Below are 26,145 nucleotides of genomic sequence, written 5' to 3'. Positions count from 1 at the left end.
GTCTTGCTTGAAATCCTTGCACAAATAATTGATAATTCGAGAGTTAAAACATTTCATCTCCTAAAAAATACCTTTTAAGGAGTGTGCCGCTTCAAAACGGAAGCTAGTTGGACCAGAGCTGATAAATACAAGGCTTTACACCTCGCTGGGTGGTGAGAGCAAAGCCGTCCCCCACTGTAGAATGAGGCGACCAAATGCAGACCAAGTCAGCAGCAAGTGGATCAAAAAAAGTTTATTTTGAATATTTAATTTAAAAAAATCATCCCTATGAGGTGTGCTACAGAAATGCAGATACAAGAATTGCATATAAAACCCGACCTAATCGTGGTAAAGCAAATGCACTTCAGGAAAGAAAACGTGTACCTCATGGTCACTGGCGTCCCAACACCAGAGACACTTCCCCGGGAGGACACTGCCCTGGCCACGTGCGGGAGCTGGGCGGGCCTCCCGGTCCCTCCCGGGGGACAGGCTCCCCGCAGCGGCCACGGGGGCGTCTCGGGCCACAGAGCCCCCTCTTGTTCACCTCACATTCTCAGTCAAGTCAATCCATCCAATTTTGCTGTCACTTAACATGGTATTTTGGCAAAAAGAGCACGGCCTCCTTGACAGGAAGCATTTCTGTGGTTCACCACGGGGAAGGGACCTGCCTTCCCCCAGCAGCGGCTGTTTCCCCACGGGGCAGACACAGGCCAGCTGCCCAGGGCTGGGGACAGCGGGAGGACAGTCTTTAAGGGACTGATGACACTGCAGCGGGCGGGGGGGGAGGCCGGGCGTCGGGGGAGGCGAGAGAACGAGGACAAGACAGACGAGGAGGGAGCCACGGAGAAAGGCGGGGTCTTTGCTGAAACCCAGCAAATACTGTGGGATTTCACAGCGTGACAGGCTTTTCCGACCGACCGAGCCGACAGCTCCCCCCGTACTTTCTAGCAATTGCCCGCAATTCTAACTTCCTACCAGGCCCTTCCCCTCTTCCTCCAAAACCCTGGGCGGGGACTCCTGCCCTCACCTCGTTGGAGCGGAGGGCGAGAGGCAGGCAGGGACAACATGCACTCAGGACCAAAGGTCCCCGAAGTGGCTCCAGGCAACAGTTGATTTGGCAAAAAAAACCAGAAAACAAAACAAAACAAAAAAAACTTAAATGCATAAAAACAATCACCGAGTCCTCCAAGGAGCATGATTACAATATATTAGCAAGTTCTGTGGCGTAAACATTTTCAAAAGCATCAGCAAAAGTATTAAACATAAAAGCAGTACGCATACTCCCCTCGGCACCCTGAAGAAAACACCAGAAGGCAGGCGTGGCCACAGACGGCGAGGGCGTGGCCAGCCACCTACTGCCGCAGCTCCACGTAGTTGGCGGGGAAGAGCCCATACCTGCCCTTGCACAGCCCGCGCCACCAGCCATCGTCAATCATCTCGATGTTGGTGATGATGTCGTCGGGGTCGAAGGAGATCTCATCGTCGCCCGCTAGGGAGGAGGGCACAGAGAGAGCGCAGGGGTCACACTCAGCGTTCCCCGCTCAGCCACCGGAGGAAAGCCCTCCAGCGGCCCCTCGAGCTGGCAACCTCCCACTGACGCTCCACGGGGGTGCAGGGTCCTGGGGGTGGAGGCTCCACGGGGGTGGCAGGTTCGCTGTCTCCCCTACCCTACGAAGGTGGCTTTGCACGCACAGGGGCGGACACAGAGACAGGGCAGAGCCCTTCGAACAAAACCCTAACCCAGAGCAGATGAAGTGTGGTTGAGGGAGATACAGGAATTCCCTGCACTGTATCTGCAACTTTTCTATAACCCTGAAATTGTTTCAAAACAAACTCTTTTTAAAAACCGTAAATAACGCTCTGAGAGTCAGACTCTGAAGAGACGAACCACTGGGAGCCCCGCCACCACCATTTCCGGCCCTCGGGGCAGTGTCTCACCAGCCTGGTAGTCGTAGAGGGCGATGGCTGTGATTCCAAGGTCGTTCTCATATTCTCCATAGGTACCCTCCTCTAGAATAAACCAGAACAGGGCCTGAGAGGGAAGCAGAGCTCCACTCTCACTCGCGTCAGACACCCCCTCCTAAGGTCCGGGTGGAGGAGCCAGTCAGCAGAGAACGCTGCAGGGGTGCCGAGTGTGAATCGGGAGGATGCGCCGTGGGCCGTCGGGCACCTTCTCCCAAGGGGAGGGCCCGGCTCCGAGGAGCAAATCCACGTGTAATGATCTCGATAGAGGCACTGACAGTTTCCAGGGTATCGTTTTTCACATTTTAAAGACTGAGCACTACTTTTAGGAAAGGTCATATCATGCATAAATGAATGGCGAGCAGGAGACAGCTGACCACACCTCACACTGTGCTCAGGGAAGGTGAGAGCCCTGCCCTGGTGTAGATTCTGATACTGATTTTCATGTCACTCCAAACAGGAGAACGGGCTTGTGTTAAATCTGCCCAAACACATTAAAGAAAACCTCATCTCTAGAAGTCAAAGACCAATTTCAGTGTTCATCCATCTACAAAATTTTCAGAGCGAGAAGAAATCACCCTCTTCAGAGAGCTCAACGTACTCTGGCTTCCTGGAAGACCTCACGAGCTTCTACTCTGATACAACAGGAGAAGCCCCTTCCTCCCGCCCCCCGCCCCTCTCAGTGCCCTCAGCACAAGCAGGGAACTCCTGGAACCCCCCGAGAGGCCAGGCCAAGCCCCCTGGGGTCCGGGGCCCGCAGCAGGAGGAGGTGAGCCCCGTGGGCACGGCAGAGGTGGGGCAGGCCGGCCAGCAGCGGGACCGAAGCAGAGGGGGGCGGAATGCAGGCAACCCGTGTACCTGCTTGGTAGTGGCCCGGCGCCTCCGTGCTTTCGTAGACGGCCTCCGGGGCATAGGCCTCCTGGTACTTGGTGGCCTCCGTGCTGTACACCGGCTCAGGCTCACCGGTGTAGCTCGGCTCGGCCTGGAGCGGAGCCGCAGCCTGGGGAGAGTCAAGGAGACGGTTCCCGTGGCCCGTGCTGGGTCACGACCACGGCCACACGGCCAAGAGAGACACGCGGACCACACTCAGCTCCAGCTGAGACGAGACGGACACGGGGATGGGGAGGCGTCAACCTGCTCACACCCCGTGGACGCCTGGGTCCCAACAGGTCCCGCAGTGCCAAGGGCCAGGCTCCCCCTCACAAGCCCGTCCTCACACCCCCGACACCCTGAGTCCTGCTGTCACCAAAGACCTGCCGGCTGCGAGCGCCCCGCTTTCCTGGGGCAGGTCTGACCCGTTTCCCCTTTGGGTCCCAGCCCTCCGAGGCCTCCCAAAGCCTCCGAGGGCGCCCAGCCCTCCCGGGCCTCTGCTGGCAGCTCTGCGGCATCACCCCATCCCACCGCCTAGGGCGGCTGAGCCCGCGGGTGGCGGGTTCCATCCTCACCAAACCCTCCGTGGTGGTGAGGCAAGGGAGTAACCGACAAGTCCCACACAAGAGGACGTCAAGAGCGCTCTGCTGACGGCCACCTGGACCGCGACCCCAGTTCCCAACCATCCACCACCAACAGCGGCTTCAACCAGCGCTTCCGACCAGGGTCCTCCTGAGGGCACCCTCGCAGGTCAGGAAAGGAAAGCGCACGCGGAGAGCCCCAGGGAGAGCCAGTAGTCAGGCCTCGGCTTCCCACAGAGGGTGACAGAGGGGCGCGGCAGGGCTACTCCAGAGGCCACAGGGCGGGGCTCCACCTGGGCCGGGCACCGGGCGCCACTCCAGGGCTAAAAAAGGGAGTGGCTGACTCCTACTGGCAATTGCCCCTGAAGGCGAGGGGAACAGACCAGAGGGTGAGGGGTCAGACGGTGCTACGGGGTCATGCGGAGCCGCTCAGTGGTTGGGGGTCACCCCGAGCAGGTCACTGCGGGGACACTGCACACGGCCACCAGCAACGCCCTAACCTCCTATCGTCCCCGCAGCAGCCCCTCCGCCCACGCCCACACCCCTCCCCGTCACGTGGCTGGTCACGCGGTTGGGCTGGTTGGGCAGACAGGCCTCCCTGCCCCACCCAGGACAACGTGTCATTCCAGCTTTCTCAAAGGACCAACTGCTAGTGATGGAGCCAGCAGCGGGCCACGATGCACGGACGCACGGGGCGCCCCTTCCACGGGATCACAGAGCCTAAGACTGCACCCACCATACCTGCCGCACCTGCCAGGCAGACGGGTGAGCCTACGGACCACCCCGAGGCCCGGGCCCGCCCACGCTGCTCCCGCACCCTCAGCCTCTGCAGGCCTCAGCGGAGCTAAGCCAGTTTCAGCCCCTTGGGACTCTGAGCTCTGAGTGCTGACGTCCAGGTGAGGGAAGACAGGTGAGTGAAAGGGACAGCAGCACAGAGGGGACTCGGGCTGGGCCGCGTGTGGGTGTGGACGGCAGGGGCCGAGCTGCTCTGGGAGGGGGGCCCGCAGAGCCTGTGGAGACCCGGCCATGGGGAGGGGGCAGGCGGCTCAGTGACCCAGGGGTCAAAGGAGCAGGTCCTGGGGACTGAAGACTAAGGAGGAAAGGCCGAGGACAGAGTCTCCGGAGAACAGGGTGCTCGAGAGAGGCCAAGGGAGGAGAGCTGAGGGGTGGCGGCCGGGCGGGGACGAGGGTCCTGGAAGGGAGGGTGGTCCGAGTCGAGTGGAGGGCGGCAGGGAGTGGGTGAGGGAAAGACCCGCAGCGGCTGACCCCTGGAGGCTGACTCGGGAGAGCGCAGCGGGGCCGGCGGAGGCGGGTGAGAAGGCGGGCGGAGAAGTCGAGGCGGCAAGAGGCCCTGCGCTCAGGAGGGCTGCCCTCTGGGCACCGGGCAGTGCAGGGAGGGACCCCGTCCACAGGGCGCTGAGCTGGGAAGGGCGTCTCCGGGGCGTCAGAGACTCACGGGCAAAAGCACCAGATAAAAGCACCAACCTCGTAGACGGGGCTTGAAGGCGGCCTCTCCTGGGCCGGCTGGGGCGTGGGCGACGCGGGCGGCGTGGGCTTCTGGGCCTGGGCTTGCTCCTGGAATGCAGAGACAGTGGCAGTCAGCGCATCACCAGGCCTCCCTGCACTCGCTGCCGCCGCCGGAGGAAGGAGCAGCAACACGGAGCAGAGACGTCAAAGGCACGTCTGCTCTGCAGCCAAGGTCACGCGGTCAAATCTTCTCAAGACACGGCCCCGGTGGCCCACGCGGTCCTGCCCCCAGGGCTGACAGAACCAGCCAGAGGCGGCAGTGCCCCCGCACACCTGATCCGGATGCCAGCACCTGGGCTCCGAGCTGATGCTGTAACGGATTGAGACCTCCGGGGACCTTCTAACGGAGTGAAGGGCTTTTGCATGTAGGATGGATGTGAATCTTGGGGAGGCCAGGGGGTGGACAGCAGTGGACAGACACTGACGTCCCAACCCGCAGGGTCCTGTGAATGTGTGACCTTACAGGGCAAGAGGCTGCAGGCGTGACCAAGGTAAGGACCCGAGACAGGAGGTGACCCTGGATACCCGGGTGGGCCCGGTGTCATCACAGGTCCTTACAAGCGGGAGACAAGACAGTGAAAGCAGAGCTTGGAAGCGGGCACAAGCCAAGGCGGGGGCGGCGGGGGGGGGCTCCAGAAGCTGAAAAAGGCAAGGACGCGATCCCCCTCTGCAGCCTCCAGAAGGAAGCAGCCCCGTCACCACCCCCCCAGGCCTTCCGGCCTCCAGCCTGTGAGGCGGTAACCACGCGCTGTCCTAAGGCACAGCGCGCGGCGGGACCCAACGCGGCCCCGGGAGACCAGTGCTGACGCCTGCGAGGTGGACTTTCTCCACACCACCGATCAGGAAGCCGACGGCCCAGGGAGGGAGGTCGCTCGCCAGGGACATGACGACGGGAGCGCTGCAGAAGCCGGAGCTGCTCCGCCCCCAGCCGCTCCCCATCTGCTCTGCCAGGCCACCTGACAGCGGCCAGCCTAACGCGCGTCGGCGGGGCTGCCCTGTGGAGAGCAACCCCTCCGGGGGCCACGCAGCTCCGGGCCCCAGCATGGCTTTGCCTGACCCGCACCAGCAGGACGGCCACGAGTCCTCACGGCGCTGGCAGCCCGCCCACGAGTTAACTCCCCGAGGCAGCCTGGTTCCCTGAAGGGGCTGTGCCTAGGCCGGGCTGAGCGTGGGCTTCTGGAGACCCGGGCCTACGGCCCGCCACGCAGCAGCAGGAGGATCCGTGACAGCCCCCTCCACACCCCGATCTGGCGGGGAACAGAGACGTTCCTTCCCGGGGTCACGCTCGCTCCCGAGAACGTGCGGTGGGGGGTGCTCGGAGGCGTGCAGGCCGTGTCCTGCCCCAGGAGGGTGCCTCACAACCCAGAGGGCTCCGGTGCGAGCGGTACCATGCCCCTCGATGGGAGTCATGCAGGGGACAGGCGGGCAGGGAGAGGCCGGCAGGGGCTGGACCCAGAGCGGGACGACACGGCGGAAGGGACGGCGAGAGGACCTCAAAGGCAAAGGGGCTGGACAACAGCGACCGAGCGCCTCCTTCTTTCTCAAGCCCTCCACCCCTTCTGCAGTTTTCAGACTGCAAGCCTCCAATTCCGAGCCATAAAACGAGGAAGGCGTTACGTGAAAACGAGGCCAAGTTATCGGAAAAAATGCCCCCTCGTGTGCACGTGTCTGCAACAAAGAAAAACTCACAAGCGCCTAACTAAAAACTTAAAGGAGAGACAGCTTTAAAGGTTCTGGCAATTAAGGAACGGTACGTGGCAATCATACACGTTTGCTATCATCCCGACTTCACCACATGTGATAAAAACGTGTTATCAGGGCTTATTTAATTCCCGGCTCCAGCACCCAGCGTTTCCTGCCCGTCGCACGTTAACTGCCTCAACTGCCCACTCTCCCTTGACGGGCTCTTCTGAGTCCTAACCACTAATTTGAGGAGGAAATGTCCTTAGGTTTACACACAGCTTTACAATCTATAAAGCAACACACACGCTATTTCAGATTCGACTTCCTAGCCACCCGAGTCGTGGCGATTCCACACCCGCTTCACGGGCAAGAACGTGGGCCGCGGGATGGCGCGCTGATCTGCATCAGGCCGCCCGGCTGGCAGGTGGCGCAGCAGGACCCAGGCCATCAGACGCCAGTCCGTCTACAAGAGTTTCAGGAAGGAGCAAGGCCGCACCCTCCTGGCTCGCTCCTCGCAGCCCCTGCTTCCACCTTCTCCAGCGGCAAGACAGTTTGTAAAGGGTCACAGAACCACCTGCAGACCCAAGCTCCAGAAGCAAGAGCTACAAGAGCCAGCGAGGGCCCTCCTCACAGGAATTCCTTCTGTGTCCTCAACCTGCCACCCAAGGGGACAGCGGGTTCCCGGGGGTGGCGGGTGGGAGCAGACCGCGGGGTAGACGTGTGGACGGGGGCTTGGCCACGGGCATGGGGGCCACCAGCCTGATGGGGGAGGACAGGCCCGCAGTCACCCAGCGCTGGAGCAGCACGGCTGGAGCCAGGGAGGGTCAACTGTCTCGTATCTGGTGACAAGAGACAGGATCAGAGTCTGTGCGGCTGAAAGCTAAGTTCCTGAGAGCACAGCCTTCAGCGTGAGCTCAAAACGCTTTCTACTGATAACTTTCTGCAGCAGACGCAGGAATGAGCCAGACACAGGGCCCCTGCGCACGCGAGCGGAGCCCGGGCGCCGCCCACACTCACGTCCAGCTGCCTCCGTGCCGCCGCCCGCGCCTTCGCCGTCCTCTGCGCCCGCTCCGCCTCTGCCTTCCGCCCGTCCTCGTGCTCCTTCTCCTTCGCCAGGTTTTCAAAGTTAGCTCGGATGTTACTGGTTTTGCTGCTCACTACAGAGGAAGGAGAGGTTTACTCAGGGCACCACCATCCCCCCCAGACCGGGCCCACGCCAGGGCGGCCTGTCCCTCAGGAAGCAGGCACCCCAGGTGAAGGCGATGCGCCCCCCTCGGCAGCCGGCTCAGCCCCCCACCAGGAACGGCCTTCCCCGCTGCGTGGGCTGCACCCACAGTGGGAAGGCGGCATAGCCCTGCGTCTGGAATGCTCTTACGTTCCGAACACCGCTGCATTCTTTACCGCCAGACACTCACAAGGAAAAAAAAAATCCCCCTAAGGATGCCCTTGATCAAACAGTAAAAAGTACTGATTGTGAGAAGATCTCAACCCTTTTAACATTTCGTGTGACAAAACGGGAGGGCGGAGCCCGCTGCGGCTGCCCCTGTGGATGTGCCGTGGGGTCTCCAGGGAAAACACGTGCAACTATCTGAGATGCAGGCCTAACTGATTTTTCCTGGAACGTCATTTTCCCTGAAATGACAACGGACAAACTACGGTTACGCCGTCTGGGTACGTGCCAGACCCTTTCTCCGAAAGGAACGAGCTGAGCCTATCCTGTTAAAAAACAACTACAGAATTCGCTGTCAGTGGGAAAACTCAAGTTTTCAAGCAAAATCAGAATTTTGGAAAATCCGTGTCCACTGCCGTGAGTATGACGATTTCCCGGTTTTACTCAGAGACTTCGGGACGAGGTTGATACTGTTAAGGAACGTGGCCTGGGGGGCGCTGTATAATGAAAGGCGTCAGCGTGACTCAGTGATCAATACTCTCCAATGACCCTGACGTGACGTCACAAAGTGTTGCTGCGCAAGGGAGACCAACCTTTAAGAAAACCACTGGACGGCTGCCTGCTGGACTGGGGTACAGAGAACATGACCGGTAACGGCCAGTAAGATACTCTTCCCTTTTCCCACTGCTTATCTGGGGAGTCCAGATTTTCTTCGCCACCCTAACGTGTCACGAGAGACTGAAGGAGTGAGAAGCAGCTAAGAGAGCTCAGCTGGCCGACACGGAGGAGATTCCACAGAAACGTAACACAACGCTACCCTGGAACCTAGCCAGTATCATATAATAACTGTAAACGGAGGATAATCTCTAAAACTTTTGAGTCACTAGGTTGTACATCTGAAACTAATATTGTAAATCAACTAACTATACCTTAATTTAAAGAAATGCTACTCTTCTGCACTTCCTGGTTTTGAAAATATAGTTATTTTTTTCATAAAAAGCATTATGTTAATATGTGATAGTTTCGCTACTTTTAAACGTTTAAGTGAATTAATAAAATGGTAAATTCTTCTCGCCTCTGTTTTAATTCTAACACAGCAAAGATCAGAAAACACAACCCACGTAAACAAAAGCTCTTTGGGGCCTCAGCAATTTCTGCCAGTGTCCTGAGACCAGCGTGTGTGGACTGCTGGCCCACAGGGCGTCCACAGGAAATAAATGGTGATCTCCACTTGCTGCGTTTAACTGACCACTCCTATCATGTGTAATAATCCCCCCAACTAAATGATACTCTCTTAGGCTGGCCCACGATTAACGGTTCCCCAGCAGCCACCGGGACCACAGGACGCCTACGCGCGCAGCAGGCACCGGAAGGGCAGGTTGCGAGCAGCCTGGTCCTCACCCGCGAGTGAGGAAGAAGAGGGCTGCCTTAACGCATGCAGACGCGGTGACACGCTGCTCAGACACGCCACGGCCGGGGGAGCGGCAGGTACTGCAGGAACCTCCCAGGGCCTGGGCCCTGGCAGTGAGCAGGGCCCTCGAGGACGGGCGGTTAACCTAGCTCTGCTTTGGGAAGCACCCCCCAAAACAGATCCCTGCCGCCAGAGAGCTGCAACGCCCATGTCTGAAAAGTGCCTCTGAACCTCTGCAGGAACAAACAGCATCAAATGGGTAATCAACTGCCTTCCCCAAAATACACAGATCAACTGCGGTCTCCGTTAATGCTTCCTCTGCTCCCGCCGACTCTCCTTTCCCCCTTGGCATTGTCCTGGGGACGCCAAACAGCGTGGAATTTCTCCCGGGAAAAACCACGGTGCTGCCAGGGGGTCTGCTAGGACTTACCTGCTTCGACAGGGACAGTCTTCTGATAAGTGGAGGCCACCGTGGCAACGTCCTCAAAGGTGGAAGCGTTCTACCAAGAAAGGGGAGATCAGGAACGCATTTTTCTTTCTTCCTTTCCTCTCCCTGCACAAAGGCCTGCCCCAGATCTTCCCAAAGAACCAACCAGAGAGCCCAAAGATTTCATATCCACCTGTTCTGCACATTAACAGAGCCGTGAAAAGTGTGTTGATAACACACTGGCTGGGGTCAGTGTCAGAGAAGAAACACACGTATGAGGGGGCGGGGGGGTGAATGGGCAGGGCCAAGATGTTCAGGGCAGTGAAAGTACTGTGTAGGAATCGGCAGTGGTAGATACGAGTCACTACACGCCTGTGCAAACCCACAGAATGTACGATCCCAGGAGAGAACCCTAAAGTCGACCTCAGCGTTGGGTGCCTATGATGTAGGCTCAACGTACATTCACAGATCGTAACAAATGGACCACTGAGTGGGGGAGGGGAGGTAGGGAGTATAGGGGAAATCTCTGCACCTTCCTCTCAAATTTGAGCAAACTGCTCAAAAAAGCAGAAAAACCAAAAACCCTACCACGTGCCTCCATTTCACGACCATAAACCAAGCACGTGTTCCTCCCAAGCTCTCGCCACAGACGGAATTTGCAGGAGAGCCCAGAAACCTCTGCTGCGCTGGGAGAGGACCCTGGGACGTACAAAGGCCCCCCGATCGTCCACCTCTCCCAGTGAGCGCGACTCTACCTTGGTTCTGTAGGGACCCAACTCTGTGAGACTAAAGGGACAGCGACGACCGTCCGCGTAAAGGCTGACACGGGCGCGGACTGACAGCTCAGGGAACCACTGGCCACTGGGCACAAACGCCTCCCAGGGAAACTCGCCGGGGGCTCAGGATGGTCACTGCTTTCCTGACACAGGAAACCGGGAGAAAGGATGCGTGGAAGGAAGCCTGTGACTCGCTGACGCCTGAGGCCGCGCGCGAGCAGCAGCCCTGAGAGGCGTGCACGCCCCACGCCAAGTTCAGGCACAGGCCGCTCCACGAGGGCGGCAGTGACCCACAGGGCTCCGGTCGGCACGCCTGGGGGCCGGCCCTGACCCTCCCGCCAAAGCCCCCTTCTCCTCCCTCCTCCTCCTCCATCTCTGGGGCAGCTGCTCGGCTGCCCCAGACCACCCGCCTCCTCTGCTCCCCAAACCTCCCCATCTCTTTCCAGAAAAACCTCTAAGGCCCCGCCCCCACCGGCTCTCCCACGAGGTTCCTGCCTGCCCTGCGGCCTCAGCAGGGAAGGGGTCAGCGCCCTCCCAGCTTCCGGGCCGTGGCTCCTGCACACCCGCTGCCCGGCCCATCCGGCCGGCTCTCCAGCACGACGCTCAGAGCCTCCTCTCTGTCTTCACCCACAGGCTTCCGGCAAACACCACGACCCCAAGCTTCTCGTTTCCAGCTGCGGGGTCCCCACCACACTGCACCCCCGTCACCAAGACCCGCCCGCCGACTACGGCCTTCCCCTCTCCTGCTGGCCACCCTCCTCCACCCGGACCCAGCTCCCCACTCCTCACAGTCCAGCGTGACCGACTCAAGGCCTCGGCCTCTCCTGGGACTCACCTGCCAGGAACCTCTCACCTGTTCCCACCACCCACGGGGACTACGTCAGACCTGAGTCCCTGCGCCACCCGTCCCCAGGGAAGGCTGAGAACTGGGCAGGTGCCTCACCCTTCTAAGCCCCGGGCTTCCCAAGCGCACAGCACAGACCACCAGCTGGCCGCAGGGGCACCCCGCGCTCCCCCGCACGCCCCAGGCTCTCCCCACACCTCCCTGTCTGTGGCCTGGGCTCCTCCCACCTTAAAACAGAACCATCTCCTAGGCTGACCAGTGCCCAGCTCTACCCGATCATGGCCCGAATGTGCCAACGCCACGGCTCCCTCCCTCCCACAGCCCAGACCCCTCCTCTGTGGTGGCCACGCCCAGACAGGACGTGCCAGCAGCGCCTGGGGCAGAGACGGCCCCTCCCCCCTTCTCGCAACTCTCCACCCTCAGACCAGCACCAGTGGACCCTGTGGGCTCCCCGCACCTCGCCAGGTGCCCTGCCCAGTCTCCTCTGACCAGCCTGCCTGCTGCCATCCCACAGGCGTGGCCCGTGGCCCCCTCGCCACTCTGCAGGCTCCCCAACTCCACCTCCGTCTGCAGGCACTCCCCCCACCCCCTCCATCCGAACTACCTGCGCCGCCTGGCAGCCCAACCAGACGTGCCAACGGGGAACTCATCCCACCCAGCCCTTCCCCTCCCCCGGAGTTCCTGAGCTCAGCAGACGGCCCCACCATCCACCTGGGAGGCCCTCTTCCTCACCCCTTAAACGCTGGGGCTTCGGCACCCACGCTGGCTCAAGGAAGTACGTCTCCCCCTCCGCCGCCATCCCCAGCCCGAGCCAGAAGCACCCCGATCAAAGCGCTGACGCCACCTCCTAACTGGGGCCACAGGCTTGCGGCCTCCCCCGCGATCCACTCTCCACTCCGAGGCAGGGGGGCTGCTCGGTGCACGTCCTATTCACGTCATTTGCCTGTCAAACCCTTGCAGGGCCGCCCAGAACCCATCAGACGAAACACAGAACCTCACCGGGGGTCCGCAGGGCTCCCTGAAGCGGGTCGTGACCAGCCACTCGCCCCCACCCCCGCAGCGGGCCCCGCCTGGCTTCCCTCAGACCTTCTGTATCTGCGACAACGCCTGCCCCAGGCCGGCAAGGTCCTCGGTGTCCCTGTCCCCACGCCCACACACACTGGCCCCGTCCTCCCTGGTGAGCTCGCACCACCTGCAAAGCCGAGCTCAGACTCTCGCCCCTCAGGACACTCCCAGCGCCGCGGTCAGAGCCCTGTGCCCTGCCGCTTGCTCCTGGGGCCCACACGCGGTCACGTGACGGGGTCCCCAAGGGGTCAGCTGGGAGCCCGATGGAAGGGGAACTCCACGGGGACCGGCCCTGGCTCCCAGACGCCCGACCGGGCAGGGCGGCCTCAACCTCGGTCCGGCTGAACCAACAGAAACAGGCCACGCCCGGTCCCCGGCGAGGACCATTCCTTGGGCTCGTGGGTCTGCTCCTCTGACGCGGCTGGAATTTAGGCCAGAAACCCAACCACCTGACGCGCTGAGACTCCGAAACCAAGCAGGAGGGACCAGCTGGACAAGGGCACCCCTGGGAGAGCGGAGCGTGGAGCCGTGCGGCCATGTCCCCCTGCCTCTGGCTTGGGGCAGACGCCGCGGGGACTCCCTGCAACGACACGCACCTTCCGGATCCGCCTTCCCCAAGACGGCAGGCCCCGCGACACGGCCAGCGTGACCAAAGAGCTCGGGTTCCAGCTGGGTTCACTGCTAAGGACGATCACAGCCATGTGTCCCAGAGGCGTTCGCGACGGCGGCCCAGCGCTACGCCTGCCTGGCCAGGGACCCCACCCTGCCCTAAAACCTGACAGGGACAGCAACTGCCTCACAGCGTGGCCTCGAGGGGCCCAGGAGAGGACACCCGTGACACGGAGACAAAGCCCAGCATGCGTGTCAGCTACTGGCACCACTGCGGTGCTGACACACACCTGCCTGAAACGTTCGCGCTTCTGCAAACACGTGCCAGGCGCCCACCAGAGACCAGAGACCACCCGGGGAACAGCCATCGGCCCGCCGAGAGTGTCAGATGCCTGACCCTCTCAGCAGAAAACACCGAGCCCCGGACGTGAAGCACTCACCTTATCCATCCGGTCCTTCTGCACCCCGTATTTCCCACCGAAGCCTCTGGAGTAGTCTGCAATGTGACAGCACGGCACTTAGTCCCGGGCTGAGGCCCGCCAGCTGCCGGCAGCAGGCGCATGCAAACAGGTGCGGGAAGAGCCGAGAAAACGCGCCCCGAGCAACAGAACGAGAACACGGAACGATGAGCCTTTGCCTGCGAGGCGAGTCGGGCTTCCCTGCGTGGCGCTCAGTAGCAAGCAGGTGAGAGGCAGCAAAGAGGTGTGGCGTGCCCCCCGCGTGCTCCCGGGGCGCAGGGGGGAGGGTGGCAGGCAGGGCGCCACCTCCTAGCACAGCCTCTGCTCTGCGCTCCTGCTCTACTGAGCGCTAAAAAGAGGCTCAAGTGCAGGAATTCTCTTGTTTTACTTATTTTTTTTCTCTTGCTTTTTAAAGAAAGTTTCCCAGAACTTCTACCAGCCAAATACTTATGTTGCAGCAACACAGGTCTACGTGACACTCACAGTGCCATTCGGTATCAACGCCACGTCCATGCGGTCTGCCGGGTCAGCCTGAGGTGATTCTCTCCCTGAACACTGGGGCTGAGCGCCTAAACTCGGCCCCGTAAAATGAGGACACGACTCTTTGCCAACTGTGGCTCCCGGTCCTAATGACCAAGCCTGACTTTTGACAGACATTAGATAGCTGCTCTGAGCAAAAGCATGTTTGCCATCTGGACTCCCAATATATGCACCCAGAAACCTGTCGAGTTCCAGCTTTGCGTACGTACTGTCTGGCTCTGTGTGAAGGAGTCACACGTAGATGGTGTCATCAAAAAAACTAGCAAAAACCAAAAAACCACCACCACAAATGAGACACAGAAACCACGTGGACATGCCTGCCCCATGCCCCTGATCCAAGACCAGAGATCGGGCTGAACCAGACACGTTTCTCCTGGTCTCGGAGGCAGGGAGGCGGCCTCCTCAACACTCACAAGAGTCCCGGCAACAGCAAGCGCTGCTGCGGAAGGCCACCGCGAGACCAGAGACGGCCCAGTCCAGGGGCAAGGCACGTCACGGGGTTAGAGTGACCTGCACCTCATGCCACCTTTGACCAGACACACACCCCAACGGTCACGGGAGAGAACAAAGTCAACAGGGAAGAAAGGGTGCGAGTGAATTCCGCTCCGGCACAGCACTGGGCTGGAAGCCCCTGCAGGTGACAGCGGGTGACTCGGAGGCTGAGCCCTGAAGTCTGTGCTAGAAGTGGCGGCACTGGGCGGGGCTAGGGGGAACCGGGGAGCAACTGTGCCTTGCTGGGACTCGTGCTTGGCCAGTCTCTCCTTGTAATCAAAGCCCACAGCACAGGGGTCCTGCCTCTCGGACTGAACACCAAATCTGCCTCCGAAACCGGTCTTATAATCTGAAAATCCACAGGTGACAGTGGAGAAAACAACCGAGAGGAAACACAAGTTTGGTTAGACTCAAACACGTCGCCTGGATGAAGCAAGGGCTGCGCCGAGCTCGGGGACGACACAGCCGGCTCCCAGTCTCACCAACAGTCACGACGGGCTCAAAAGGTTAAAGGACAAACAACGTCTGAACACGCAGCCCAGGCCCGAAAGCAGGTTAGCAACTGTATTTGAGCCGATTCGGAAAAGCCGCTCCGTGCTCCGGGACTCTCTCTGCCCACGCTGCAGACAAGAGCACGCGTCTCTGCTCACTTGAAGAAAGAGACACGTTACACACACGGCCCACCCCACAGCTGCGTGGCAGCCCCACTCCCCACCGTGCTGGCTGCGAGCCCGGGGCCCCGGGGGCCACGCTCCCAGGGACGGGGCGCCTCTCGGGCTGGGACCTCCGTGCCGCTCCTGTGGCCGCCCGGAGCGGAGGCAGCAGCCCCTCGGGAACACTGCCGCAGCAGCTGGGGCTTCAGGGCCCGGGCAAGCACAGGCGCCCTGCCCCGCCCAACCACAGCCCCCCAAGGGGGAAGGGGGAATCACTACAGGTGGAGGGGTCCTTCCAAAGCCATGGGGACAAAGGACCCCCTCCCCCACTGACGACAGGACAGCACTGCGACACAAGTACCGTGAGGCCAGGCACACGTGGGCCTGTAAACAGAAATGAACTTCTCGAAGGACCTCGTGGACGAGCAGTCAGCATGACCGTACCTTTTTGGGATTCGTGCAGATGCAGCTTCTCCTGGTGATCCCAGCCAAGGGCACACTTGTCCTGTCTGTCTGTCTGCACACCGAACTTCCCTCCAAAGCCTTTCACGTAGTCTGCGTGGACAATAAAAGGCCATAATCGAGCATTAATGGGCAGCCTGCGTAACGGGGAGAAAGCAGGTTTTCCATGAAGTTCAACATACACAATTCACTAACCATCCTTTCTCTTCCTGACCTTTGGTGAAACTTCAGGTGACATTCATTAAGCAGACCACCTCGCAGTGTGTCGGGAAAATAACCTCATCTACCATCTCGGTACGGTGGATAAACACTGACGGGACCCCCCTACAGGAACCCCCAAGGCATGCAGTGTCACAGCACTGACGCACCATTGGGTCTCACCACTTACACAGACGTGCAACACGTGGCCCCTGCTACAAGCCACGCCGCTGCAGCGTTCAAGCTAAAAGAGGTCTAAGGACTGGATTTCTTAGTTAACAGCTCTGTTTTTGGATTTGCTGTTTCAAAGTTCAATGTTTAGCAGAAAGAGACATACACCCTAAGGGTTCCCGGTTACGTTCTGTTTTCCCATTTCTGTTCTGGTTTTCACCTATCACGTGAATAGCTGCTAGCTGGACAACAAGGTAAAACTGCAGCCACCTTTCTGGGACTCGTGCTTCTCGGTTTTGCCTTGATACTCAAAGCCGACCGCGCTCTTATCCACCTTGTCCTTGTCGATACCATACTTGCCACCAAAACCTTTGGAGTAATCTGAAAATAAGAAAAGTACCATTCATAAACCAGTCACAAGATCAGCAAGCACGCTGTGGATTTTAGCAGTCTTTAAGGAAGTATTTTTATCACTCAATTTAAAAAAACAAACCTAAAATCTCTGAGGCTCACTCTAAGGTCACTTACATAAGAAACATGTAAAAATACTATTTGTACGTAATGATGGAACTATGAAGAGCAGCAAATAGAGCAGACAAACAATTGCAGCACGTCTCCTTCAGCCCAAAGGACAGCACGAGGCAACAGTTGACAGTTTCTGAACTCAGGATGGGCCACAGGAGCAAGCTTTTGGAGGGTCACCAGAGCCAGCAGAGCTGTGCCGGGGGCGCCGCCAAAGGAACAGGATAAACACAGACTACCTTCCAGAAACGTCAGTTCAACTCAAAGCTAAGTTATTATTATACTAAATAGCTATCTTTACACTAAGGCACGACTTCATCACGGACACATTAACAGAGTAGAACACACGCAGAGATCAAATCCCTTCCGGGAACGCCTAGGGCTGCTCCTGGCACTCTGGCCTCTGCTCCACAACTGCCCAAAGGCATATTTATTCTTCTTCAAGGGCATCTCGGGGAGAAAATCTGGTAAAAATGAACAGGCTCCAACAGCAGGTGCTGGCTGGCAGCGGGCATGCGGGGCAAAGGGGTACAGGTGTGTGCCTAGCAGAGAGAGAAGGCAGAGTTTAAAGGAACCCCATGTAGCAGGCCCAGTGGCCTCAGGGCAGGCAGGCCCTGCCAGGTGTAAGGGAAGCGATGCCCTCAGCAAACAGGAGCCCCTCCGGCCCAAAGGCCATCCCCTTGGGGAAATGCCAAGCCAGTGGGGTTTCCCGTGATGGCTTTCATTTTTGTTTCTTAAAAAAATATGGGGTTTTAAAAAGTACGTGAGCTCTCAGTTTATACGCTGTGGCCATTATTCAAATAATTTACATGTGCAGGCCAAACAAAACAAACAATGCAGAACCACCAACAGGTCAGGAGCTCTGCAGCGGGGGTTGAATCCTTAAGTCAAGCTCCATAAACACACACCTCAGCAGGCAGAGGGCCGTAACTGATCACTTACAGGGTACATCACAGTGAAGGGAAAGTCAGGATGGCTTCTAAGGACAATCTAGAAGGCCCTACCAAAATTTTAAATTCAACGTCTTTTGATCCAGCAACTCCACTGCTAGGGATTTATTCTTCTAAATAATCACTTACATATATAACAGAATATTCACTGCAGTCAATTTTTTTTTTTTTGTAATGAATTTACTTTCAGCTGTGTTGGGTCTTTGTTGCTGTGTGCAGGCTTTCTCTAGTTGCGGTGAGCAGGGGCTACTCTTCATTGCAGTGTGCGGGCTTCTCCTTGCAGTGGCTTCTCTTGTTGCAGGGCACGGGCTCTAGGCACGCGGGCTCAGTAGTTGTGCCTCGTGGGCTCTAGAGCGCAGGCTCAGTAGCTGTAGCACACAGGTTTAGCTGCTCCGTGGCATGTGGGATCTTCCCGGACCAGCGCTCGAACCCATGTCCCCTGCATTGGCAGGCAGATTCTTAACCACTCCACCAAGGAAGTCCCTGCAGGCAATTTTTAACATCAAAACTTGGAAATAACCTAAATTCCACATTCCAGAGAGGAACAGAGTGGACCACGGAACAGAGGACTCAGCAGTCATCAAAATTATGACAAACCGCGACTTCGTTGCTGGTCCAGTGGTAAAGAATCTGCCTTACAATGCAGGGGACGTGGGTTCAATCCCCGGTCAGGGAGCTAAGATCCCACATGCCGCGAGTCAACTAAGCTCGCATGCCTCAACTAGAGAGTCCGCGTGCCGCAAACTACAGAGCCCACGGGCTCTAGGAGCCTGCGTGCCACATCTAGAGAAGAGAAAACCCATGCGCCACAACGAAGAGCTCACGTGCCACAACTAAGACCTGACGCAACCAAAAATAAACAAAATGGATAAATAAATAAATCTTTAAAGAAAAGAAACTACGACAAACCACCTACACCATCCAGAAAGTAACAGGGACAACCAAACACTTTAAATCAGAAAAATTATATAAATATAACATAAACCGATTTGCATCAGGGTTCCCTGGGTGTGTGTCGGTGAGTGCATGAGAAGCGACGGGGCCCGGGGTGCCTGACGGGCAGCAGGGCGCCGCTGTGGCCCACCTCTCTGTGACTCGTGCTTCTCCGTCTTGCTCTGGTAGTCGAAGCCCACCGCGCTCTTGTCCACGCGGTCAGACTGCACACCGTACTTGCCACCAAAACCGCTCGAGTAGTCTGGGGAGACAGGGCAGTGGTCAGGGAAGTGCGTTGGGCCAAGTGCCACCTTGGTTAAACAAAGCAAGACTCACCAGGAGGTCAAGCACACAACTTAAAATGTACAGCAAGCTACCCGCTGTCACACACGGGTGACGCTGGACGCGTCTATGTGCCCCTGCAAGTCTGGTCCCTTTCGACTGCTGGAGGGCAGAGGTGAGCTGCAGGCCCACTTTGGGAAGTAACCGTTCAAGTAAAGGTCAGTGTATAAAGACAGCTACGCAGCTGCACGGCTCTTTCTAGAAAAGACCCGACCCCTCCAACACATCGAGCCAGGTGGGCTGGGTGGACCTGCGGGGCCTAGAGCGCTCCCAGGCCGAGCTACTTCCCTGGGTCATCGGATGACCCGCAAGAGGCAAAAGTAAACAAGCTTTTGCAAAAAACACCTCAAGGGACTTGCCCGGCGGCCCAGTGTTCGAGACTCCATGCGTCCACTGCAGGGGGCACAGGTTTGATCCCTGGTCAGGGAATGAGGATCCCATAGGCTTTCGTTTACAAAAGGCTTTACCAGGGAGCACTCCCTCATAAAGATTAGCCTACGCCGTGTGAAAGGCGCACGTACATGCTGAAAACATCGGTAATTTAACGGCTCTGTTTCCATCCTCAGGGGAAAAGTTAGTTTTGCCAACCAAGTTAGAGAGGGAACTGTTCGGGGGCAACGCTGCTCGGATGAGGGGAAGCAGCTTCTGCTGCCACATGGGACATGGCACAGGGACACGAGATGCCAGCGCTTCGTGGGCTGCGTGGCAGAGACCCCACTATCACACCACACCCAGAAGACCATACACCCGAAGGGCGAACTGCCCATGGCGACACCCCTGCCCCCAGGGAGAGGCCCCCAGGGAGTGAACTGCCCATGGCGACACCCCTGCCCCCAGGGAGAGGCCCCCAGGGAGTGACAACGTGCTCCTGCCCTTCAAAAGCAGGCAGGGCTGCCTTCCCATCACCGCCGTCTTTCACATCTCACCTTTCTGCGAGGCGTGTTTCTCAGTTTTCCCCTGGTACTCAAAGCCCACAGCAGACTGCAGTCACAGAGAAAAGGGAAATGCAGTTTTAAATGCCTGGATCCACGATGCATAGGACATTTTTAAAAACATGAACCATGTTATCTTTGCATCTTTGATTTCCTAAGCCATTAACACCCAAAGCCCTGCTGTTTTGAATTCCTACCCATGAAACCCGGGGGCTGCCCGGGCCAAGCTGCGAGCGTAGCGGCCTCTCCCTCCCCACCTGCCCCCAGAGGGCCAACACCCGCGGAGCGAACTCAGCCACAGGACACCGACCTGGGCCGACTCCCATCAGCCCGCTTCTCAAATGGGCTCCCCAAGAGCCACACGAACAGCAGGAACAGGCCCGGCACTGAGGCGGCACCATGCACGCAGCCCGGGGTAAGGGGAAGCGCAGGGCCGCGGCCACACACAGCCAGGCCTGACCCCCAAGCCCGGGCTCTCAATGCTACGGCACAAAACAAAGGGGCTGACGGCCCTGAGCCGGGGACTCGAGAACGGCGGAGCGGCATCCGGACGCTCAGCACGGCGTGGCAAGCGGGAGGCGCTCTGCCAGTCGGCTCTGAACACCCTTGGGGGATCCCTGTCACAGTGACATCCAGGCAGGGACAGTGAAACAGCCCCCGCTGGCATCCCTGGACAAATCTAAGGCTGTCCCAGGGTCATCCAATGAGTAGATACCAACATGGGGGTTTCTACAGCAATCAGTAAAAAAAAAAAAACCCTTACACTTGACTGTCCTCTTGTTCGTTTGTTTGTCTGGCTGCATGGCCTGTGGGATCCTCGTTCCCCGACCAGGGATCGAACCCGGGCCCCTGGCAGTGAGAGTACGGAGTCCTGACCACTGGGCCGCCAAGGAAGTTCCTGCTCTCGCCTCTTAAAGAGCCAATCATCTCAAAGCAACTGGAAAGGGGGGCCCTGTGAGCCCTGTGGTCAGGACGCCCACCCTGCAGTCCCACGGAGTCAAGAGGCCCGGAGCACACACACCTGGCGGTGGGCTCTGACCTACGAGGACTGGCTACCTTGCCCTCCCCGGGCACCAGCTGCCCAGGATGCTTCACTCACCTGATCAACTCTGTCCACCTGGACACCAAACTTGCCTCCAAACCCCCGGACGGAGTCGACCTGCGAGCAGTGCTTGGAAAGCTTCGACTGATACTCATGGCCGACAGCTGACTGGAACAGATTGCAAAAATAAAGTGTCAGACGCCCGCCGGTATCGCCACATTGCCCGCCCCCCAGGCAGGGTCTAAGGGGGCAGCCGCACCTGTGGTCAGCGTGGGTGACCCTAATTGAAACCAGTCAACGTGGAAGTTAGCCTGGGGGGAGCTGCCTCCCAGAGGGCATCGCAAGCCATGGCCACCGGTCAGGTGTTCCCCGAACTCTCTCAGTATCGGCCTCCCCAGAAGCTGCCCAAGAAGCCCGGCCACAAGGGGGGCTTCTGACATGACTGGGCGTGAAGAACCAGGAGGCCAGGCCCCATCTGGAAACCGCAGAGCCAGGAGCCTGCAACAGGACTCCCGAGGTCCAGTTCCGGGAAGACCGCTGGCAACCATCACCCCACTCAAACGGGACATTTTCACGCCAGAGGGCCCAGGAATCAGGACACAACGTGCATTCTGCTAACAAATCGAGACACAGACAGGGGCGCTGGGGTCACACTCCGTGCTCAGAGTCAAGAGCCACCGTGCGCCCAGCCTGTCCGGGCGTGGAGCGGGCCCGTCAGCACACCATCAGCCCCACAGGACGGGAGTCTGGTGGCATCCTCTCAGGGTCACGTGCCGAACAAGCAGTCCACCCCGGGGTTTCCACAGCGTTCCCCACGGTGGGGTCAGCAAACCGTGGCCCAGGACCCACGCCCAGCACTGAGGCTTTTTGTAAATAAAGCTTTTTGGAACATACCACCTCTATGCACTCACAGAACGTCTACGGCTGCCTCTGTGTCTCGACAACGCAGCTAGTTCGGGAACTGCCTGAGATTCCATGGTGGCCGTGAGGCTGAAAACACTCCCCAGATTCTGAGCGGCCCCGTCCTGCTCCAGCCTCCCAGGCCCCTGACCCTCGGTGCTCGGCACCAGGATCCCAGGCTCCCTCAGCAGAATGGACAGGGGTGTCACGGAGCCCTTGGCGGACATCGAGGACACGGGACGCATGCCTGCCACGTGACCCAGCGCGGGGCGAGAAGGTACTCCTAAACCCGGGTTAACTATTACTCCAGTGAGCCACCCGCCTAGGGCCCCTGCTACAGTGAGGGAGCCGCTAGCACCCCGTGGACCCCCTTCCTGTTTATCTAGAACCTCAGCAGCTGGGTTTGGGACCCAACCACTGCAGAGTCGCCACCACACCTGACAGCTCTGCAGGCCACTCAGACTGCGCATTCTTTCCACAGCCCGGGGAGCAAAGCAGGCTCTACTTTAAAGTTCGGAGCTGTTACTTTCTCTCCTGTGCGGGTTGGTTCCGACGCCCGTAGCTAACAGCAGATCCACGGCACCGCAGCCTCAGAAAACCTCTGCGGCAGAGACCACCCACCCGCAGCTTCCGGGGTCTCACCCAGAGAACGCTGGCAGAGTAGCACGGAGGCAGCGGCACACAGAGAGGATCCCCAACTTGATTCTTCATCACAAAGAAGTTATAAGGACACGGCTCTAAAAATATGGCCAGTGACCGCTTATTAATTTTTCCAACTTTTTGATCAAACAGATTTATCCCTCAAATTGCCCTTGATCTTACGTTGACAAGACCGTATTTATTATTGAACCGTCAGCACCGGGCAGAGCGCTGCCAAAAGCAGGAATGTAACTGGTTCCGAGATGTGCCTGGCAAGGAACGAAACCTGCATCATGGACCACAGCCCTCTGAGCCCCGAAAGAGGCGTGCGAGATGCTCAGACCACAGCGCAGATGGGATCCCGATGGCTGCTGCACCTTCCCAGTCCACAATCCTCTCACAAGTAGGTGCCTGCCCAAGATGTGTTTTTTTCTGGAAGTCTCTATCACACAGTCTCAACACGCAGATCTCAGGGCTTTTTTTCAATTTCTGGAAAGGACAAGTTACAAATAACTTCAGGGTTATTTGTTTCGGTTTGGAACCTTAATGATTTCTGATGACAGGCTGGTCCGGTGGTGCTCCCGTGAGCTGCCAGGTGTGCAGGGAGGCGTGGGGGGGGGGAAGCACCCGCCGACCGCGGCGCCCCCGCTGGATCCACCCGAGGGGAACCGCCCGGCTGCAGTGAGAGCCGTCCGGGTGCCGTTAACACACGGCTCCAGGCACTCACACACCGTCCGCTGAGCGCCTTCACGGTGCCGGGCCCAGCACGAGGCGAGCACAGCTCATCCAGGCCTCGACGGCAAGGACAGCACGATGCAGGAGTGACGCTGACGGAGGGCAGCACAGACAAAGCATGGGGAGAGGCAGCCGCGGGCCAGCGGAAAGCCTGCTGGACCAGAGGGGCCTGGGCCGGAGGTGCCGGCGTGGGGGTGAGGCTCAGCCGGCACGGAGCAGTCCAGCAGCAGCCAAAACGACTGTTCCACTGCCCTCATCCAGAGCTTCCTGGATATACAGCTGCAACGTTTTCCCCAACAGGTTTTCCTGAGCCAGAGCTGGGGACCCAGATTTATACTGAACGTCTCTTTGCTTTCAATCCCCGTAACCCTGAGAGCCTGGACTCTGTTGGGTGGGAAAGGCTTCTACCTACATGATGCTTTCATTGCCCGAAAAACATGGGGATTTTGCCCGTCTGTGCTCCTAAAAGCCACCAGACTTTCTAGGATCCAAAGACGGTTTCTGTTCCCCACGCCCCTGCGTGCTGTCCAGATGTCTCTGGGAGTGACGGGGCCACTGGGGGCGTCCCTGTCTCTCTCCTGCAGCCTGCCCTTCATAGGCTCCGTCTCCAGGCTCATTTCAGACCTGGCTTGGTTGGGGTGCCCACAGGTCCCCACGTATCCACTCCGTGGTGACAGAGCTCAGACGGCACACTGTGACACAGCAGTGTCATTCCAGGCCCAGCGCAGATGCCGAGTCCGATCCAGGCACAAGGGCGACAGGGGTGGAATTACAGCCCAGAACCCGACCCAGCTGATACCTCTGCACAGAATAAAGGCAGACATCTCGCATTACCAGCCTGGGAAACCCACCTCTCTGGGGACATCTAAAGACTGCAGACCTGCTTCACTGCAAGTGCACTACGGTCTACCGTCCTCTCTGCAGGACGGACACCAGCCCCGCCAGCTGATCCAGCCCCTTCTCTGAGTGCCAGCAAAGGCGCTGCATTGTCACCAGCTTCAGTCTCCACCTGCTTGGACTTGCCTGCCCCCAGCCTGGTGGGCAGTGGCGTAACGCCAGGGGCCAGCGTCCTCTCTGAAGTTCCCTAAATGTGGGAAGGACGTCAGCACGCCTGGTGGCTGAATTTCCACCTCTGACGCGAAACAAGGCCCGCAGACTCGGCTCCGGTCTGCACATGGGTAGCGTTCAGGCCACAGGCTGAACCGCTGCGGTGACGACCACACCTGCGGTCAGGCCGCTTCCAGGCCTCCGTCCTGGTCACAGAGAGGCCTCTGGCAGAACGTGATCTCCCGCTCCGGGGCTCCCGACACACCACCCACTCCCCAGCAACTCAGCATCTTAAAAGACCTTCCCAAAACGGGAGCCCTTCGCAGGGAAGGTCAATGGAGAGAGGATTACTTCTGGCAAATCCGTCCTCAACAAGTGGACTCCCACCTTCTCACCTAAGGGAGAGGCTCCTGGTGGCCACCCTGCCGACCACGGTGAGGCCAGGCACGCCAGGACCCCCGCACAACGTGGCTGGGCACTTACTTTGTCCATCCTGTCCTGCTCCACACCAAACTTCCCTCCGTAGCCATGCGAGGCTTTGGGTCCCGTTTCAAGCTCCTTCTCCTTGAGGGTCTGGTGTTCTTGAAACACATTCTCTCTCAGCTTGTGTATGCTTGGGGGGAAGAGATCAAACAGGAAGAAACCGGTCAGACAGACGTGCGTCCTTGCTTTCCAGGAGGACAGACGAGGACAGGACGTGTCATCTCGGCAGATCTGCAAGGTTTCACTACTCGGTGGCTCCCCAATCCCTGTCTCCCTTGTGCTTGCTTTACTGTTCCACCAGCTGGTCCCCCAACTTCAGCAGTTCTCAGAGTCAGATGCAAGTTTACAGAAAAAAGAAACTAATCTGAACTCACAGTGAGTCATCCCAACCCCCCCACCTCCGCCGCCGCCCCACTGACAGCTGTGCTGAAATGTGGACTTTCTCCCATAAGGGGAAAAGCTTCTCAGGGTTTATCAGACACCTGACTTGGGAGAGCTAGTTCTGTAAACGTCCCCAGAGGCAGAGGGGAAAAGCAGAGTCAACAGCCCAGCACCCCAGGCAGCCCTAGGACAGAAGCCCGGAGATGCAAAACACTTAGACGGTTGCTCTTTCCTTAGTGCACTCCACATTTTCATTCCAAGGTGAAGTGAGAAGGTCGCGGAATTTATAATGTGAGCGCCATTTTTACTTTAAACACTGGGAACAGTGGGACAGATCACATGATGTGGCCCAAACCGGGCAGGCCAGGAAGCCTCTGCAGCTGGCTCCGTCGGGAGACCCACTGCAACACGACAGCCACCTGATCCGGCGCCTCTCTGCCCGAGGGACAACACGTCCACACCTCAACATCTGGACAACAATCCCAGAAGTTCGGCTACAAAACCACCCAGGCCTGGCTACCTCCCGACCCCCTGACGCGCACGGGAGGAAGATCAGCCTCCCAAGAACATGGAAGGACCAACAGCCGTCCTGTCCCTGTGTGTTCTCTGAACTCTAACCACCTGGAGGCTGCCTGACGAGAGAGAGATCCTTTCTTCTCCAATCCACCCTCCCCAACATGTTCTGAAGCCACGGGGACCAGAAGCGATGAGAGGCCCAGACGACATCACGTCAGAAGGCAGCCTAACACCACAGCAGGTGACCCGAGTCAGCCCCCAGCACCACCTCCTCCGGCCGGTCCCAGGCCCTTCTTCAAGGGCTTGTGGGGAGAGGGTGGGCTCAGCGACTCAGGGAGAGAGGAACACTGGCGTCTAAAACGCCCGAGCTGCACACTTCACCTCCTTTTCGGGACGATCTACTGAGTCTCTCAGCCAAGAACAGCTTCCTTTTACTGCAAAGATCCTAGGGCCAAGCAAGACCAGCTCTCTGCCAATGACCAAAGCGGGTCACCAGTCCGTGAGGACACCTTCACAATCAGGGCACGGGAGCACACACTCTGAAGCCGGCACAGACTGAGCACATTCTAAAAGGCCCCTTTATCTACACCTCCCAACAGGAAAACAAGCTGCCCCAGGGGCGGCC

General features: G+C 58.7%; 1 protein-coding gene across 4 annotated transcripts in view; it reads right to left on the bottom strand.

Moving 5' to 3' along the window:
- Nucleotides 1-217: 217 nt before the first annotated feature.
- Nucleotides 218-26,145, bottom strand: part of CTTN (cortactin) — a 33,173-nt gene continuing 7,245 nt past the window's right edge. For 2 of the 4 annotated variants that reach the window (XM_059067869.2, XM_067037808.1), the window contains exons 5-18: nucleotides 24,624-24,753; nucleotides 20,877-20,987; nucleotides 19,772-19,826; nucleotides 18,655-18,765; nucleotides 16,369-16,479; nucleotides 15,712-15,822; nucleotides 14,853-14,963; nucleotides 13,565-13,620; nucleotides 9,834-9,903; nucleotides 7,620-7,759; nucleotides 4,878-4,967; nucleotides 2,800-2,941; nucleotides 1,918-1,989; nucleotides 218-1,468 (exon numbers count right to left, since the gene is read on the bottom strand). In XM_059067869.2, coding sequence (XP_058923852.1) covers nucleotides 1,332-1,468; nucleotides 1,918-1,989; nucleotides 2,800-2,941; nucleotides 4,878-4,967; nucleotides 7,620-7,759; nucleotides 9,834-9,903; nucleotides 13,565-13,620; nucleotides 14,853-14,963; nucleotides 15,712-15,822; nucleotides 16,369-16,479; nucleotides 18,655-18,765; nucleotides 19,772-19,826; nucleotides 20,877-20,987; nucleotides 24,624-24,753 — 1,447 coding nt within the window. In that variant the 3' untranslated portion in view covers nucleotides 218-1,331. The remainder of the gene's footprint in view (nucleotides 1,469-1,917; nucleotides 1,990-2,799; nucleotides 2,942-4,877; nucleotides 4,968-7,619; nucleotides 7,760-9,833; nucleotides 9,904-13,564; nucleotides 13,621-14,852; nucleotides 14,964-15,711; nucleotides 15,823-16,368; nucleotides 16,480-18,654; nucleotides 18,766-19,771; nucleotides 19,827-20,876; nucleotides 20,988-24,623; nucleotides 24,754-26,145) is intronic. The other 2 variants (XM_059067867.2, XM_067037809.1) reach the window with 1 other exon arrangement.

The sequence above is a fragment of the Kogia breviceps genome, chromosome 7 (assembly GCF_026419965.1).
Source record: "Kogia breviceps isolate mKogBre1 chromosome 7, mKogBre1 haplotype 1, whole genome shotgun sequence".
In the NCBI taxonomy this organism is placed as follows: Eukaryota; Metazoa; Chordata; class Mammalia; order Artiodactyla; family Physeteridae; genus Kogia; species Kogia breviceps.
This window is presented reverse-complemented; position numbering and strand designations above follow the sequence as displayed.